General features: G+C 45.9%; 1 protein-coding gene across 2 annotated transcripts; it reads left to right on the forward strand.

Moving 5' to 3' along the window:
• The first annotated feature begins 5,422 nt into the window (after positions 1-5,422).
• Grp (gastrin-releasing peptide) lies at positions 5,423-18,524 on the forward strand. Of its 2 annotated transcripts, none has more exons than XM_013018931.1 (3): positions 5,423-5,561; positions 11,700-11,939; positions 18,187-18,524. In XM_013018931.1, exons 1-3 carry the CDS (start codon positions 5,423-5,425, stop codon positions 18,252-18,254), a joined length of 447 nt encoding a protein of 148 aa, XP_012874385.1. In that variant the 3' UTR covers positions 18,255-18,524. The 2 variants fall into 2 exon arrangements, with proteins under 2 accessions (XP_012874385.1, XP_012874386.1); XM_013018932.1 differs by having other exon boundaries at positions 11,700-11,923; positions 18,190-18,524.

An 18,524-nucleotide genomic window follows, 5' to 3' on the forward strand; every position in this document is an offset into this window, starting at 1 on the left:
TGTGGGAGCTGCCAGAGCCATCTCCTTCTTGACCTTTCTCAGAGGCCCTGCACGGAAGTTCACTTGTTCTAGACCTTCCCAGACACCCTGGTTTCTGTCATAATATAATACACTGGTCTGAATACCTATGCGCCACATTGTTAGGCGCCATCAAGAGAGAATGAGAGAGATGGATAGATGTCTCTTGACTTAATAAGTCAAATCAGATTAAGCTAATGTCATTTCAGAGATTTTTCTGAATAACTTTTCCCCTTGGCTATTCACTATGAAACTTAGTTTGCAGCCTTGCCTGGACCAGCGTTGGAGGCTATGGCCAGATCAGGCTCAGCACCAGAACAGTGCCAGTCCCCCCCCCCCCTTGGCACGGTAACCTCCTTCATTCATGTTCAATGTCACTTGAGTGAGGACAGCCTTAGTCCTCGCCTCTCTATTACCTGAAAAGTGGGCCTTACATCTCAGGTCTTCCAGCTTTATAGAGGCTTTGGCCAGGGAGAATGAGCAGCCTTTATTTCCCTCAGCACTGAGTGAAAATTCTGGAAAATCATTGCCTGCCCAGATCCCTAGGCCATTGCTCAGTTCCCTTGGTAGATGATCTGGGTGATCATGAGTACAGCCATGCTTAACATCCCTGTTCCTCCCGTTCTCAGCATGAAAGGGGAAAAGGCCACACTGGAGGAAGTTCAGAGCAGGTGGGGCAGGGTGGGGAGGGAGGAGCAATCTCTATAGGGGCGGAGTCACTGAGGGCACAGGGCCTGTCTCCTACAGAGAAGAATCAGAAGTGCATGTGGGACCTGTGAGCACTGGAAAGACTAGGACTAGGACCAGGACCAGAGGGCAGGACAGAATCACGGTGATGGGGGAAGGTGATAAGAAACACAAAGGTCTCCATAAAGCATTGCCATAAGGTCCAATATTAACAGTGGCTTCATGAGTTCAGTGTTTCCCAAAAGTATGAGTTCTGTAGCCCTGGAGATGCTCAAGTGCAGCTGTCAGGAGCATCTGGTGAAGATGCAGTTGGTGGATGGGTATTTAAGATGAGCTTGGTGAGTCTCAACCAGAGACATTGGCCAAGCTTTGAAGACACTTTGGCTGTCACAACTTAAAGGAGCTGTGGGCATCTGGTGGGTAGAGGCCAGAGCTGTTGAGCCACATCCTCCAACACACAGGACAGTCCCTACAAGTCATCCAACCCAACACACACACACACACACACACACACACACACACACACACACACACACACATGACAACAAGGCTGGGAAAGAAACCCTGGCTCAGATTAACCATAAGGTTGAAGCCAGGTAATCGCCCCCTCCAATCTGGAGGAAGACGATCAGTGACATGCTAGGAATATGCAGAACCCCAGGGAGGGGAAGCATTGAGTGCTAAAATGCTCAAGGAGACGAATCTCAGAAGCGTAGTTTCATTTTCAGACACTGTGGGCTAGATTTTGGGACTCTGGCCATCCTAGCTGTAGCCAAAACTACAAGCCTGTTATTCTACAAAAAAGCTAAGTTTCTGTTCCCACCACTTCCGCCTACTATTGCGAATAAATTGGAAGGAGATGTGTGCAAATCTAGTCAGGGTGGGTGGGGGGTGGGGGGGTGGACTTCAGTGCAAAACAAGCAAACAGAAGGGCCAGTAGGGAGATAGATATTCTTTAAAGGCCTCTAACATTATCCCATATCACTTCTAAAGTTATCTTTAAAAATTCCTTTTTATGCCATCTGGGTGGCCAAATTTGTCAAACTCCAGAAAAATCTCAACTGCAAAAAAAAAAAAAAATCCAGATTTTACCACACTGCGAGTTTGAAAATCAGATGGATTTGAGGAAGAATGCTAGCTAGCTCTGTTGATTACCATCTAAGGTCTGGGCACTGAGGCACTCTGTACCTCAGTTTCCTTCTGTATAACTGGGTGACTGAGCTTGACCTTGTAGGACAGCCATGAAGATGTCATGAACTCATGTGTAGAACAACCACACACACAGTTCCCAGTGTGCATCTGACATGCACAAAGTGGTAGTGGTTATTGGTGATCATCTCTCCAGAAGACATAGAAGCACAAGACATGCACAAAGTGGTAGTGGTTATTGGTGATCATCTCTCCAGAAGACATAGAAGCACAAGACATCAAGTTAGGCCCTGAGCAAAGAAATACCACCATCTTGAAAGTCATAGTCTCACACAGAAGTGACCTTGTGCCAATGACAGTTCTCTATGATGATTAATTACAAAAGCCAAGTGTCAGCAAATGGATAAACATGATCTCATTTAACTCTTTGGATGCTCCAAGAAAGGAAGTAGAAGCAGTCCAATACACAGACAAAGACACTGAGATAAAACAGCTGAGGGACTGGCCTGAGATCATACCTTAGCTTCCACCTGGCTAAGAAGGATTGGACTCCAGGTAAATGTGAGACCTGAGCATCTAACCATGCCTCTCTGTCCCAACCAGTTCTCTTCCTAGCTGCTTCCTCTGCTTTGGTCTGATCCTGAGATTCCTGGCCATCTACTGTAGCAAGAAAGGCCCACGAAGTCTTCACTGGTACCAGCACCCCCGTGACCCTGTGACCAGTGTCAGCTTACAGTAGTTCCCTGCTCTCCCAAAACGCAAGCAGAGATGTTCAACCTGTATCTCCTCAGGGCTACCTTTCCATATTTCAAGAATTCCCTCTTGGAATGTAAGTTACCACTGATGGAATGAAAAAAGACAAGGTACAATGCAGTATCTCATTGACTTTGGGCTCAGAGGACATCCACTCTCTGTTGGGGACACTGGTTGTTTCAACCCGATGGACCATGCCTTAGGTTGGGTGAATTCAAATGGAAAATTAAAATAAACAAGACAGGTTTCACAGTAAAAAGTTCACTAGCACTTGAACTTCACAGGAAAAAAAATCATTTTTACAATGCCTTTGGAGATGAAATGTCTGGGCATCATTGAGCTAAAAAGATACTGCACAAATCAGATGACATCTCCACCTATGCCCAACAACACGGTCCTATCTGGAGCCCTGTGTAGTGGTCATGGTTATGTCCATTACTATGTGTTCCAACATCCTGTCCAGAGCTGACCAATCGGAGTGAATGCATCTCTCCATCAGATTGGGTAGGAAGTGTGCTGGCCCCATAAGATCTTGGGCAGCCTGTAACCTGGCAGCTGAGCCAACATAAATGTATGTTTCTCTTGGAAATCTGGAGTTAGGACACTAAGAGACAGAGAAAGTGTCTGACAGAGAGAGAAGCTAGGAGGCTATAGGAAAGGCTGCCCCTTGAGGAAAGGTGCTGGGGGGGGTACAGTGGGCTGCAGAGCAGGTTGTCCTATGTGATGGGAATGCATGGTGCACACAGATGTCAGGCCTCAGAGAGGAGGACAGAGAGACAGACACACAGTGAACGAAAAACTTCACGGCGCAGGGCCATGGGAGAAGTGGGAGACAATCCTAGCTCCCCGGAGGCCCCGCAGTACCACTCAGTTTGGGCTTTGAGCTTCCGCATGTTCCTTTTGTGGCCTTGCAACGAATCCCACAAGCTTGAGCTAGCTTACATGGGTTTCTCTCCCAACCTACGAACAGGTCCTATTGACAAAGCATCCAAGTGTTCGGGGGAGAAACTCCCTTTAAATCACACCACAGAGCCTTGTTTTCTACAAGACAAAAAAGTCATAAAGTGAACACGGATATGAAATCTTCATCAAGCTAAAAAGATATCCTTCATGCACTGAAGAGGGGAGATTCCCGTGGGAGGAGAAACAACTAGTGATTTCCTAGAAATGCAAGACATTTACAACAATGAGGCAGCATCCATTTTTTTTCTTTTTAAAATTAACTAATTTATTTATTTATTTTTGCCAGTCCTGGGGCTTGAACTCAAGGCCTGGCCACTGTCCTGAGCTTCACTAGTGTGTTATCCTCATTGGCAAGGACGTTGTACTTTCTATGCAATGGTTCCTACACTCGGTTGTCCTTACTGTGGCTTTCACTCTTTTCGGACTCTAAACTCATCTTGATGATGCTAAAGAGAAGGGCTGTTTGCTACAAATTAATCTGGAAAGAAATTTGTGTAATGGTCCTCCGATGATTCAGGGTCATAAAAGGCATTCGACCTGAGCATCTGTGAGTTGGGTTGCTCATTTGTCAAATGTCTGCTGGGCATCACTGTGCTCCATGGGCATGCAAGGAGTCCCTGGTGTTTGGGCAGTTCCCCTTGTGAGGCCTTGGAGCCCATGGGCTGCCTGTCCCTGCCACACCTGCTCACAGAGAGAGCCCAGGCAAGCTAGGCAGAGGCTGGGAACCCACAGAAGAGGAAATCCTGCCCGACTGAAGGAGCTTCCCTTTTGATTTGCACTTGGCTTACTTCTCCAAGACAGTATTATGGTATTTCTGTGGCTACTAGAAGTGATCTTAAAATCAGAGCCCAGCGTGTGTACAAAAAAATACCATTCAAGCCAATGCTGTGTATGGTGTGTGATCACCTAGGGAAACCACACATGTACCGAGTCACCAGACACTCAGGCAATGCTCAACTTGGCCTTTGGACAAGGAGGACCCTCTCTAGCCCTCTCAAGCACACCCACCAGACCAGCTCTGGCAGCCAGCACGCAGGCAATAGCATCCTACCAGCTTCTATTTATTGTTGCATCGCTATGGTCACATCTTTTTAGCATCCATGACATTTAGAAGGTGGTGTGTGTGTGTGTGTGTGTGTGTGTGTGTGTGTGTGTGTGTGTAATGGGGCCGGGTTAGTGACTGGGTCTTTAGATCTGGCAATAGAAAGAGCACAGAGAAGTTGAGCAACTTCAGAGACATGCACGCGCCAGTCTGGGGGTCGTGTGAACTCCACAGCAGCAGCAGGAAACATCTTCCTCTTGGATGTGGGGTGGCGGGGGAGGGGGCGGGCGTGGGTTTCATCCAGCTGGCATTAGCTCTGTCCACAAAGCGTGTCTTCCGCGCCATCCTCGATCGCGCGTGGTCCAAGTGGGCAGGGGCTTCTTGGAACCCCAGGATGGGCTGAGGATGGCGATGATGGCGCAGCGCTGGAGGGCAGGGAAGGGAGGAGTTCCCTAAAGAGTGTTGGGGCCATGGCGTCGTCGAGGATGGAGGGGACAAGAGGATAAAGTAGGGGGAGGGTGGGCGGGGAGGGAGGGGGGGCATAGACACTCAGCCTTTCATCCCTTGCAGGGAGATGGATGATTTCCAGGCGTCCGTCGGGAGCCCCGGCTCGCTATAGGGAGACGTCAGAGCGCTCGGGTCTGCCGTTCCAGAGGCCCCCCTACCCCGCCCCCCGACACCCCGCCTGGGCTCCCCTATAAAGTCAGGGCCCGGGGGGAGGGAAGGCTGCAGCAGTGCGCGGGCGGCGGTGGCGGCGGCGGAGCTGCTCCGAGGTCCGCGGTTCCGTCCTCCGCCAGCCCCGCCGAGATCATGCGCCGCCCCGAGCTCGCGCTGGTCCTGCTGGCGCTGGTCCTGTGCCAGGCGCCCCGGGGGCCGGGCGCCCCGGTGCCGGGGGGCGGAGGGACGGTGCTGGCCAAGATGTATCCGCGCGGCAACCACTGGGCCGTGGGTGAGTGTCCGGAGTGGGGTGCGCGCGGGCGCGCGCCCTGGGCGGGATGGGCCAGCCGCGGGGGGCCGCGCTCCCCAGCTCTCAGCGCTTCCATCGCCCCGTTTTTATTTTGGGGAGTGGGTGGGTGGGGGCTTCTTCAGAAACACTTCTCAGAACTCCCCAAACTCCACCCCACCCTTCCCCACCCTCAGCAGCCCCCGGACTGGACCCTGATCGCCCCCAGGGCACCCGAGCCGGTGCCCAGCGCTCCGAGAGACCCGACCTGGGCGCAGCCCACCTGTTCCCCCCACCTACCCCCCGCCCTGCTTTGTCCTCCGAAGCTCCGTCTAGACGTGGGGAGGAGTACGGGTCTCCCCTGGAAGAACTTTAGGGAGCCAAGCGGCCCGGTGCGTCTGGGATCTGGGATCTGCCACAGGTGCGGACGGGCGCAGCCTTCCACCCCGCGATTCCAGCCCCGGCCCCGACGCTCGCCCCGTCCCCAGCTCCCCGAGCGTTCGCAGTTGCCTTTGCAGCGCTGTTCCTCCTCCTCTTATGCCCACTCCTCCCTCCCTCCCTCCAGGGTGCGTGAGCTTCAGGCCAGCTTCTGTTCCTTGAGCCCCATCTTTCTCTGTCTCCTCCGATCCAGCCACCGTCTCCCTCCCCTCGCCGATCCTGTGCCATTGCCGTAACCAACAAGTCCTGCTTTTCAGGAGTGCGCTTGGAAGCTCTCTGGGAACCCCCCCCCCCAACCCCCAAGACAGACTGGCTGGAAGGATGTCAGGACACGTGGGTAGATCAGAGATCTGCCAGAGCTTCCCCACGACTAGGCGCCCGTGGCCTCCCCAGCAATCGGAGTCCAAAGGGCTGTGTGTGTGTGTGTGTGTGTGTGTGTGTGTGTGTGTGCCTACTTGGTTGAGGGGGCCCTGTGTTGGAAAAGTAATTCAAATATCGGCCCCATCCCGTCTTAGCCACGGTGATGGGGGATGGGATGGGGGGGCGTTGTGAGGCTGGAACTGTTTTCAAGGCTGTGTGTGCTTTGTCCCTGGGGCAGTCCTGGGGGATTTGTGATCTCAGGGCCCCTAGGACCCACGTCTTCCAGTGTGGAGAGGAGAGCAGCCCAGAGGTAGGCATACACACAGCTGAGAGGTGCTGTGGTACCAGCATGAAGAATACCTGAGGTGTTAAAGGAGGCAAAACTTAAGACGGTTGATTCTTCAAAGGGCTCCTGAGAGCCTACATCAATGGCTATTGTCTGATCCAGAGCACCAGCTGGTGGGCAGGAAAGGAGGAATAAGACTCTGGGATTTTTCTTGTGTCTCTTTTGCTGCTGGGAGGTAATCCCTGGGAGAAAGAGAGGTCAATGGACTTGGCTGAGAACACTGGCATCCTATTAGATTTAGTGGAAGCCAGGCCGGTTCGACTAGTGGATGGGACGCATGTCTCCCCACAGGTAATTTGAGTGTCTTTGTCTTTGTCAGTAGTAAGTGGCTGTTCCTAACACAAAAGTACACTGAGCCATGGCAACTCCACATGGAAATTGATTGTTTTGTGTTGAGACAGGGGCCTTAGCTTTATTTGCTCAAGGCTTGCATTCTGTGGCCTGAACCACGCCTCTACTTCTGGCTTTTTTTTTTGAGGGGGTGATTGATTGGACTTGAATTGGAGTCTCTCTGGTTTATTTACTCAAGCTGGCTTCAAATCAGGATCTTCACATCTCAGGCTCCTCAGTAGCTACGATTACAGATGTGAGTCTTTGGAACCCAACTTCCCCCGTGCCCTTTTACAAACCCCCGTGCCCTTTTACAAACGAATCTCAAGAGCACTGCTTTACCTTTTCCCTCTGCTAATAGTACAGATTTGGAGAAGAGCAGGAGAAAGAGGGAGGTGAGGCAGACAACCACATTTTAGCCTAAAAGTGCATTGTGCTGGAGGGGAAAAAATAGTTTGCTTTGGTAGCATACTCGATCAGCATACACAGGTTAGTAAAAAGGAATGATACTAGATTTTAAATTTTGCTTTCAATGACCTCAAAAAAATACGTAGCTTGTTCAGTCACCAAAGAAGTGCAGTTTTGTTGCTGCTGCTGTTAGTGTGGTGGTGGTGATGCTAGTCAGGATTGTATGCAGGGTCGTGTGTGCTAGGCAAGCACTCCACCAATTGACCTACACCCCTGGCTCTTAACATTTTCAGATAGATTCTCACTACACAGCCCACATTGACCTCCAACTTGTGACCTTCCTACCTCAGCCTCCTGAATGCCAGGACTACAGTGATGCACTACCCCATGTGGCTTCATTATAATTAAGATAAAATGGAAGCTGCACATTTCAATCCACAGAGAAGTTGTTCGCATGCATTGATAGGCTCACTAAGGGAGTTGCCTCTTCCAGCTCAGAGAAGCCCAGTGCTGTCATGGAAAAGGAGTTAACAGCTTGAAAACATGCTAAATTTTCTAGGTGGCTTGATGTTCGTGGAGATGTTTTGTTTGTGCAATGAAAATACATGTCAGTGCCAACACGGGTGACTGTGGGCTATGCTTTCAGGAAATGCTGGTGGGTGTGGCTCTAGCCATGGTAGGAAGCAAATCCCAGTAGGTTGAGCTGGGAATCACAGAACGGCTTCACTCTGTAGGGCCACCTCTGGAAATGTGAAATTTAAAGTACAGCTCCAGCAAAACTGGCTGTCAGAAGCGCCCAACACTTTAGTTTGGGTTTGTTTTCAATCTTTTACTTCAAAGAAAATTCATATGTGATTCAAAGCTGTCCTTCCTGATCTCTTTAAAATGACTCACCAGGACTGATGTTTTCCAACTTTGAGCTAGGGTTGTTTTTTTTTTTAAAGTGCCAGTCTTTTGTCTTTTCTGAGGTCTCCATTCTTGGGGTATGGACGTGTGACAGATGATGGGGAAGGAGTAGAAGTGGGCAAGTCCTCATGTTGCCATGGAGACAATGCTTTGGTTGATAGTTGATAGTGAACTAGGACGTGGGGAATGTGTGTCTCTGTGGGGACTACTCCAGATGTTATGCTTTCCTCAGTAATCAGCTTATGGATTTGGAGTAGGGAGCTGAATATTATGTACCCCACAAACAAGCATTGAAACAAGTCTAATGTTACCAGGACTCTACATGAAGTCCATCCTATGTTGGAGCATATTTGTATTCTCCCATTATAGGAAAATCCACAGATTTCTCCAGGCAGGACAAAATGAAGTTGTTGTCTGTAAAAAAAAAAAAAAGAAAGAAAGAAAAGGAGCCAACCTCCCACAAAAAGTAGAAGTTCATTTGCCCTCTGCTTCTTTGGCCTTAAATCCACTCTCATTTCTCGCATCCTAACTAGATGCCAGGCCATTAGGGAGGGCAGAAGTGACTGAAGTCATTACTTGGGAGCATCAGAGTTCCAGTACTGCCTTTCGATCAGCATGATTTAATTTCCTCCGTGTAACTAAAGCCAGCACATCAGGGCTTCCTGGGGATTTGTGCAGCATCGTCACTGTTTGAGCTGCTGCGAGGGTCATAGAAAGCTAGATACTAGGTTAACTCCACAGGTAAGTGATGATCCAAGCATTCTAGCTTTCAGACCTGGATCCTGGGAGTTTCCTTGATAGGATGTTAGAAGAAGACCTATCATAAATGACTTGGCAAATGCTCACACTTGAAACTTTTCTAATGGTCACAGAACTCATCTCTCTGAGTCACGGATTGAGTCATGATTAATGTAGGGTCCCTATTGCTTTTGATCATATTAGAAAGTCTTTTTGTGCAGACCTTATCCTATTTGCGGCCCCCAGAATGATGCTCGGTGCCTTATATTTTTAGGGAGCTAAAAAACACTTCAAAGTAATTTAATATAATAAGTCTCTGGACTCTGAGCTGATTTGAATCCTAGAACTTGAATTTTATGCCCGTGTGATGGCTGGCAAATTTCATTTGCACAAACTTATTATGGGGTGGATCAAATGAAATCATGCATATTTAAACTGTCTATCACAGTGACCACAACAGCAATAAGTTGCCAAGGTGGGCAACTCTGCTGGAGGGCAGAGCTCCTGGGAAGGGGGTCTCTCAACATTAAGTGACAGGAGCTCTTTCTCATCTTGTTTACCTTCAATCTATCTAATGCTAATCCACATAGATATCATTGCAAAGACCTTCTTCACCTGTATGCTTTAAATAAAAAGCATTGCCAGGCGCTGGTGGCTCACGCCTGTAATCCTAGCTACTCAGGAGGCTGAGATCTGAGGATCGCGGTTCAAAGCCAGCCCGGGCAGGAGAGACCGTGAGACTCCTATTTCCAATAAACAACTAGAAAACCGGAAGTGGCGCTGTAGCTCAAGTGGTAGAGTGCTTGCCTTGAGCTGAAGAGCTGAGGGACAGCGCCCAGGCCCAGAGTTCAAGCCCCACGACTGACCAAAAAAAAAAAAAAAGCATCAAAGTTTTATCGATATTAGAAATTCCAAAGAGCTTATGTAAGGCCCAGTTTTAGAGAGATGGGAAAGACAAACTTTAAAAAGTGAGGAAACCTAAGTCTATTTATGCAATAGACCAGGGTGTTAAGAGTGTAGACTTCAGGGCCAGGAATGATGGGTCACAGTCTGCAATCCCAGCTATTTCGGAAGCAGACAGGAAGATCTTTGAGGATTTGAGAATTTGAAGATTTCCCTGCAAACAAGTAGGCATGTTGATGCATGTCTATGATCCCAGACACTCTAGATGCACAAGTAGGAGTATCTTGGTCCTAAGATTCCATATGAAAAATAAACTAGGTGCAAAAAAGCCTAGTGGGTGGGGTACATGGATCAAGTGGTAGAGTGCTTGCCAAGGAAGCAATAGGCCCTGAGTTCAGTACTGGAAACAAACAAACAAAAACAAAACAAACAAGTTAAAAGACCAAAGATCTGGTTGTATAGCATTTCTAACTCTATTATTCTCACTTGCATACATATCTCCTTTGGCCTCATGAATTGCAGGTTTTATTTATTTATGCAGCAGATTCTCAGAGAGACTTTCTCTGACCATTTCAGACATCCAAGAGAGAAAGTCTACATTTATCTGGCCGACAAGTTTTCAACATTTTTTTTTCATTCCTCTCTTAATAAACCATAACTTGTAGGTGTAGTTTCCTAGATTTGATCTCAGCTAAGATTCTGAAAGAGTTTAAATGAAAAATTCCTTGGGTACAATTGTATGACAAATAAGACAGATTGACTTTTTTTTTTTTTACTTTCACAAAGAAATAACTCGATTTTTATTTTCAGTGGCAATTCAAAATTGGCTGAGAAAGAAGTTTGAATTCCACCTTCCAGTGGGAAATAGAGTTTGGTACCTGCACAATTGAGGATAGAATTTTAGATTTGGAAGGTTTCTTTAGGGGTCATTTGGTCTACCATCTTCATTTATAATTGGGAGAATCAAAATCTGAAGATGCTATACAAATTGGCGGAGGTCACTCGGCTAGTTAGTAAAGCTCAGAAGTCAAACCCAGGGATCCAGGGTCACAGTTCTGAATTCTTTCCAGCTCATTGCACAAAAAGCAAAATCCATGTGCCATGTATAAATCACTCTTAATGACTGCTATTTTTTTTGTCAGTCTTGGGCTTGAACTCAAGCCTGGCACTGCCCTTGAGCTATTCTGCTGAAACGTGGCATTTTACCACTTTGAGCCACAGTTTCCACTTCCAGTTTTCTGGTGCTTAATTGGAGATAAGAGTCTCGTGAGCTGTCTGGGCTGACTTCAAACTGCAGCTCTCAGCTCTCAACCTCCTGAGTAGCTAGGATTACAGGTTTGAGTTGCCAGCACCTGGTGAAACTGCTATTTCATTTATTTATTTATTTATTTTGCAACAGTACTGAACCCAGGTCTGAGCACTGCCTCTTAGCTTTTTGGCTCAAGGATGGCACTCTAGCCCTTGAGATATAGCTCCAGTTCCAGCTGATTGGTGGTTAATTGGGATAAGAATCTCACAGACTTTTCTGCTATGGCTGACTTTGAAGCTCAAATCCTCAAATCTCAGCCTCCTGAGTAGCTAGGATTACAGGCATGAGACACCAGCACATGGCTAAAAGGCTATTTATTCTGAATTGAGGAAGAAGCCACATGTGTCTCATTTATTCAGCCTCCTGCATTTAATGTGTGTATTCGGGTTTGCTCTTGTTTTTACAGGGCACTTGATGGGGAAAAAGAGCACAGGGGAGTCCCCAGATGCTTTGGAGGGAGATGACCTGAACCAGCAACTGCAGGAATATATTCAGTGGAAAGAAGCCATGAGGAATTTGCTGGGCCTTCTGGAAGCAAAGAGGAACAGAAGCCATCAGCCACCTCGGCTCCAGGCTCTGGGCAATCATCAGACTACATGGGATACAGATGACCGCAGCCATTTTAAAGATGTAGGTTCGAGGCAAAGATAAAACAAGCATAGCTGCCAAATGGGGAGGTGGAAGGAGGGGAAATTGATCAGGGAGCCTAAACTTGCCTATGATGTGAATATAGCCACTCTGTTAGGCCAACACCAGTATATGGTTGGCTAACTTGTAGACAATTGTCATGCTGTCTTTTTTTTTTTTAAATAACATACTAGATTACATTTAGTATACCAAAAGTGTGCTGCTGACAAATTCTGATTTAGCAATGATCAGTAGTTGTATTAATTTAAAGCATCCATGATCCTGCCAGGCAGGGTGGTGTTGCTTGGTTTGAGACAAGGTCTCCCCATATAGCCCAGGGTAGCCTTGAACTCCATGTCCTCTAGTCTCAGCCTCCTAAGGGTTCAGATTACTAATGTGTATCACCATACACCTCTTTCCACCAGAGTATATGGATAATGATGATATGGACTCTATTTACATAAACCCCTCTGGGTCTACAGATATGTTTATCTTAGATAAGCCTCTTTTTACAAGAGAGCTTTTGTGTATTTATTTGCTTGTTTAGATACAAAGTAGTATTTTTTTCTGTTTGTTCTAAGATCACCTAGTTCACCTTCATTGTAGTGTTTCAAAATGTGGGGAGCATATCTGAACTCATCTTATTTGTCCTGAATGTGATTTATTGATGACAGGGAAAGAATAGTCCCAAACTGGCCATGTGTAAGTATAAACACTGAATAAAAGAAGGACAGAATAAATTTTATAAGAAGGAAATAAGGCAAATGAAAAAAATGAGGTGTTTTTCACGTTTAAGAAGTTTTGAAGAGGCTGGGTTTGGATCATGCCTCTATTCTCAGCGACTTGAGAGATGGAGATCAGGAAACTTGAGGTTCAAGGTCAGCCATGGCAAAAAGTTACTGAGCTCCCCGTCTCAATGAACAATCTGGCACAGTGGTTCATGCCTGTAATCCTAGCTATGTTGGAGGCATAAACAGAATCTCCATCTAAAAGGGGCAAGAATGTGAGACTCCACTGGAAAAATAAGGCAAGAAGAGCTAAGTGGTGTGGCTCAAGGGGTAGAGTAAGCACAGGGCCCTAAGTTCAAACCCCACTAACAACAAAAAGGAAACAAAAAAGAAAAAAGAACTTTCTGCAAAGTGGACAATATGAATCAATAATTGCAGATCCAAGGCATTCTCTGTCTCTGCTTCCTGGCCACCATGAGATGAACAGATCTTCTCTGCCACCCACCACAAGGCACTAAAATCTCTGAAACCGTGATCTAAAATACATCTTTCCTTCCTAAAACATAGCAACTTCAATAGTAATCATGGCTAGTTTTACTGAGTGTTTACTAGAATCCAAGTGCTGGGCTAAGCAGTTTATGTACCTTTTTTTTTTTTGGAGGGAAGAGACCCTTATGCTCAAAACAGTGTTAGGAGGAGTCTGTTATTCTTTCCTTTTTTTTTTTTTAAACTTTTTCTTTCCTTTTGAGTACTGGGGATGGAACCCAGGGGCTCACCCACGCTCCGTGCGTGTTCTGACACTGAGCTGCAGCCCCAGCCCCTCTGTGTCAGGGGTGAGAAAATGGAGGCGAGGCCATGTGGCTTTCACTGGTGGCCCTCGAGTGGCCTCTGATACGACATGCCTTGCAGCACCTCCCCCAGGGAATGGCCCTTCTGGGTCTCAGACACACAGGATGCAGTGGCAGCTTCTCTTTCTGAGGATACATAACATTGCTGTGTGCTTGCAGAGCTTGGAGAGCACACTGCTGCTTCCCTCACTCACAGTGCTTAGCTCTGTGATGGATGGCCCCCAGGCAGAGGCTTTGCCCCAAGCCTCAGTCAGCTTCTCTGGGGTGAGGCTTCACCCTTTGCTATTCTCCATCCAGTGGAGATTTTTCAGCTGCTCAGTGCAAACTCAAAGCTCATTTGTTGTGCTAAGCACCTGTAAGCGTAGTCTTTCGTGACTCTGATTCAGGAAGAAAAACCTAAATGAAGCCAATTGATAGAGAAATGAGAATCAACTTCATCCACAGCCCTGAGGAAGTCTCTGGTCACATCTGAGTCACAAGCTTTAAGCGATACTCCGCCTTCTTCTTGGCTCACGCTCACTCTGACAACTCTGTAAACTTGGGTTGACCTCTCAGCCCCCACCTGACTGGTCTTTTTCTTGGTCAAGTAATTATCTGGAAGCCCTATGACATTGTCCTGCTCATTCATTTGAAGGATTTTTTTTAAAATGTCCCAGATACATTGAAAATGGATTTGTCCATAAAGCTCATTAATAAAACCTCACCATCCAATGCATGCACAATGAATGTTATTAATCTCTCATACCTTTTTTTTTTAAAATACTTGGGTTTGAGTTAAGGATCTGACACTTGCTACTCTACTACTTGAGCCACACTCCAAGTTTTTTGCTCTCATTGTTTCTTGAATAATTTTTTTTTGGTCTGAACCACAATCCTCCTACTTACACTTCTCTCATAGCTCGGTCGGCAGGTGTTCACCACAGTGCCCAGATTTTTATTGGTTGAGATGAAGTTCTGTGAACTTTCTCTCAGGCTAGCTTGAAACAGAAATCTTCCTAATCTTTGCCTCCTGAGGTAAAGATTACAGGCACGAGCCACCCCACTCAGCTAATGCCTCATTTTAAAAACCAAGCAGCTGGAGTTTTGAGTTGCTCTACTGCCATTCTGCATTTATTTGGAAACTTTTGAAAAATTGAAGTCCTTTCTCAAAGATCAAAAATTTTTCACATACAGGAGAATATTCTAAGTTTCACGGATAATTATTAGCAAACAGTTTCAGGAAAGTCTCTCAGTGACAATGCTATAGGATAGACTGAGTGGGCAGACACTGAGAGGAACAGCTTAAAAACAGACAATATTTCTCCTTTTATCAGGCCTGGCTTTCTGCTCTTTATATGCAATTTTTCCCTCTTTCTTGATTTCTTGACTTCTTTCTTTCTTTCCTTCCTTCCTTCCTTCTTAGCAATACTGGGGATTGAATTCAGGAACTCACATTTGCAAGCCAGGCACTCTGCCATTTGAGCCATGCCTCTAGCCCCTTTTTGCCTTGGTTATTTTCAAATAAGGTCTCCATTTATGTTCAGGTCACTTTGGTAGCTACTTATGCTTCCTGCATCATTAGAGATGACATGTGAGCATCACTGTGCCCAGCCATTGTGCTTCTCCTGTAGTTGGGTTAACAGGCACCAACCACTATGCTTAGCCATTGGTTAAGATAGAGTCTTATGAGCTTTGCCTGGGCTGGCCTCAAACCACAATCCCTGATCTCTGCCTCCCAAGTAGCTGGGATTACAGACTTGAGCCACCATGCCTGGCTTGTGCTCTTTTTCTTTTTACAAGCTGAGAAAGTTTATCCCATTTCATTCCCCTTCAAGTTGAATAATTAGCTGTTGTACACACTGGTACTATTTATTCTCTTGGATATATTTCCCAATAACATGGAAGACAAATTGGATAGTTAGTCTTTACAGAGACCAGAACAGTGTATTACTCCTATGGCTTCAGAGATTCCTACTCAATGAAAGTATGCAATTATGAACATTAGGAAACATCTTATAATTACCTTATTCAAAAAGAAGGAGTGTCATGAGAATAGTTCTATTAGAAATCCATATATCTCCCAGTGTTGGAGAGAAGTATAACCACTTAGCTAAGCATTGCCAGAATTAGCTGCAGAAGCTTTCAGAGACTGAAGGACTTTGCTTAAAATTAAAAACTATCCACACATGTCCTCCCCTCCCATTGAAGTACTAACACATCATGTCTCCTTGCCAACTCTCCCGGAGCTGTAGTTAGAAACTCTGCGCATTTCTTATGTTTTGATGGCAGTGATATTTACTTAATTCACAAAGACGTGGCAAAATACCCTGACTCTAGACTCCTTGATCATAGCAACCAAGCTCTGGAACTAGGACTAGTACAGAAAAATGGTTAATCATGTTTAACCTTAACCTTAATATTTCCTTTATCTATGTCTTTTACAGAAATCTATTCATTCTATCCTGGAATGGATTTTCCCTATTACACAAGACAGCATTGAGGCTGGCTGTAAGGTTTAATCCCCAATCAGATGGGCCATCTTCTGTCATTTGAGGAAGATTTCAGTTGACCTCTGGTGTCTCTTTGTAATTTGGGCCCAGTCTGTTCCTTACAGCCTTAGATTGTTTTCCTTTTATTTTAGAGACAGAAAGAAATGGGTGGGGGGAGATGAACTCCAGAGGCTTATGGAAGGGCAGTGGGTGTGTTTCTCTTTTACTACTACTACTACTACTATTATATTAGTATTATTATTATCTTTAAGTAGTTATGTGAGAGAGTTTTAATTGCTTAGTGTCCATCTTAGACCGTTTTCTTTTTCTTCAGCTCCGGGTGAGCGCTCTATTGCTTGAGCCACAGTGCCACTTCTGGTTTTCTGGTTTTTTATTGGAGATAAGAGTCTCATGGATTTTCCTGCCTGGGCTGGCTTTGAACTGAGATCCTCAGATCTCAGTATCCTGAGTAGCTAGAATTACTTTTCTATGCCATGAGTAGCTGGGATTATAGATTTGTACCACTGTGCCTGGCTCTTGTTCTCACTATTAATGACTCTTCTTCTTCTTCTTCTTCTTCCTCCTCCTCCTCCTCCTCGTCCTCTTCCTCCTCCTCCTCCTCTTTTTCCTCCTTCTTCTCCTCCTCCTTATCTTCCTTCCCTCTCTCTTCCTCCTCCTCTTCTTCTTGCTCCTCCCGATCCTCTTTCTTCTTCTGGTTATACTGAGGTTTTGAACTCAGAGCCTCAGGCTTTCCAGGGAAGTGCTCAAACCCTTGAGCCGCACCCTCTTCCCGTATCCTTACTTCAGGGACTCCTCTCGTTGCCCCATCAATGCCCCATCAAGTCAGTCGGGGGCATGGGAAGGTTTTGTTTCTCAGTACTTTATGAAACACTCTCACATAACTTCCATAAACAGAGAAGCAAAGCAGAGTCATGAGTAACGATTACCCGGCTTGCCCTTCCCGGGTCCCTGTGGAGGAAGATGAGCTCATCCCATCTTAAATGTGGCTTCCCCCACCCTCCAGTCGCTTCTGTCTCTAGGATCTTTGCCTTCTCACATTTACACAGCTCTCTCATTTTCCTTTTGAGTAGCTTCCTGCCCCTTGAGCCAAACCCCTCCATATTTTGAGTCAATGGATGATTTCTGTGGCTGTCCCCCACATCTGATAGCTGATTTCTTTCTTTCTTTTTGTCTCATGGTTTCTTTGGTAGAGCCAGAGGAGAGCAAAGCTAATGGGCAAGGGTGGAAATAACCCCAGGCCTTGGGCTCATTAGCACCTGCTCACAAGAGTTCAGCAGCAGCACAGGTAACCACATGCCTGGAATAGCAGCGGCTCCCTTATTAGAACCAAAATGGCCAGTCTGGAAGTTAGGGAATTTAAATTGCCAGAGAATCTTGGGAAGAGTAATAAACTCTGGGCTAGGGGAAGAATAATAAAGTCTACTTTCCCATCTGGCTATAGAAAGACGGGTATATGGGAACAAAGAAGTACTTTTTTAAATTTTAGTTTAATTTTATTGTAAAGGTGATGTTCAGAGGAGTTACAGTTATATACATAAAGTAATAAGTACATTTCTGTTGAACATTGTTACCCTCTCCCTCATTTTTCTCCCACTTTCCCTCCCTACTCTTCCTTCAGTCTCAGTAAAACCCAGAGAAGTCACAACAAGCAAATCATAATCCATCTTTGAATTTTGGCAGAGACTTAACTCTTCTTCCTGAGTTGCCCACACTATTGGCATTTCTAAGCTAGGTTTGTAATGGGTAATTCAGGAACCAGCTTTAACTGGTAAATGAGAGATCACCTAAATAATCCCAGAAAGAATTAAATCCTACATTCCCCTTGTATACCCAGCACATCCACTGCGGTGCTAGTGATAAATTCTGGGGATAATAGTTTGGCTCACATATACTCAGATCATCAGACAAGTTTAACAGATACAACAGAAAGATCCAAAAACTGCAGTATCTCAAATGAGGTGTGTGTGTGTGTGTGTGTGTGTGTGTATGTGTGTGGGTGTATTTCTCCTTTGGGTATTGTCACACACACATACTAAGAATTACCTGGAAGAATTACCTTGCTCTCCAGAGGAGACCTGGGTGAATACAAACATTCATCTTTCTAATAAGCTCCGCAATGAGGCTGATTGTTTGTTGGTAATAGATTGATGCTTCAGCATTGCTCATATGTTTGCTTAACTCTTTCTAATATACATATTTTTAAGTTGGCAGACACTCTGCTCCAGGTTCTCAAGGAGAAGGAAAGACCCTCCAGCTGAGTGGACAATGAAAGGGACAGCAAATGGTTAAGAAACTGCATTCTGCGAGCATCAGTTCTACCGGGTCATCCACACAATGTCCTTTGTGCGAAACACTTAACTGTTCTTGTATATTTTGCCCTTGACTAAACTCATCATTTCCAAGTGACAGTTTCTGGTTTGAACTTCGTTTGCAGTGAACCACCATCCCAAAGAGTCTTCTAAGGAATGCTTTTGACATCTTAGGCTATTTGTTGGTTAGATTCAAGCCTTTGATGTGTTATCATTCACAATAAAAGCTT

This window comes from Dipodomys ordii, unplaced genomic scaffold, assembly GCF_000151885.1.
Source record: "Dipodomys ordii isolate 6190 unplaced genomic scaffold, Dord_2.0 Scaffold43, whole genome shotgun sequence".
NCBI classification, from domain to species: Eukaryota; Metazoa; Chordata; class Mammalia; order Rodentia; family Heteromyidae; genus Dipodomys; species Dipodomys ordii.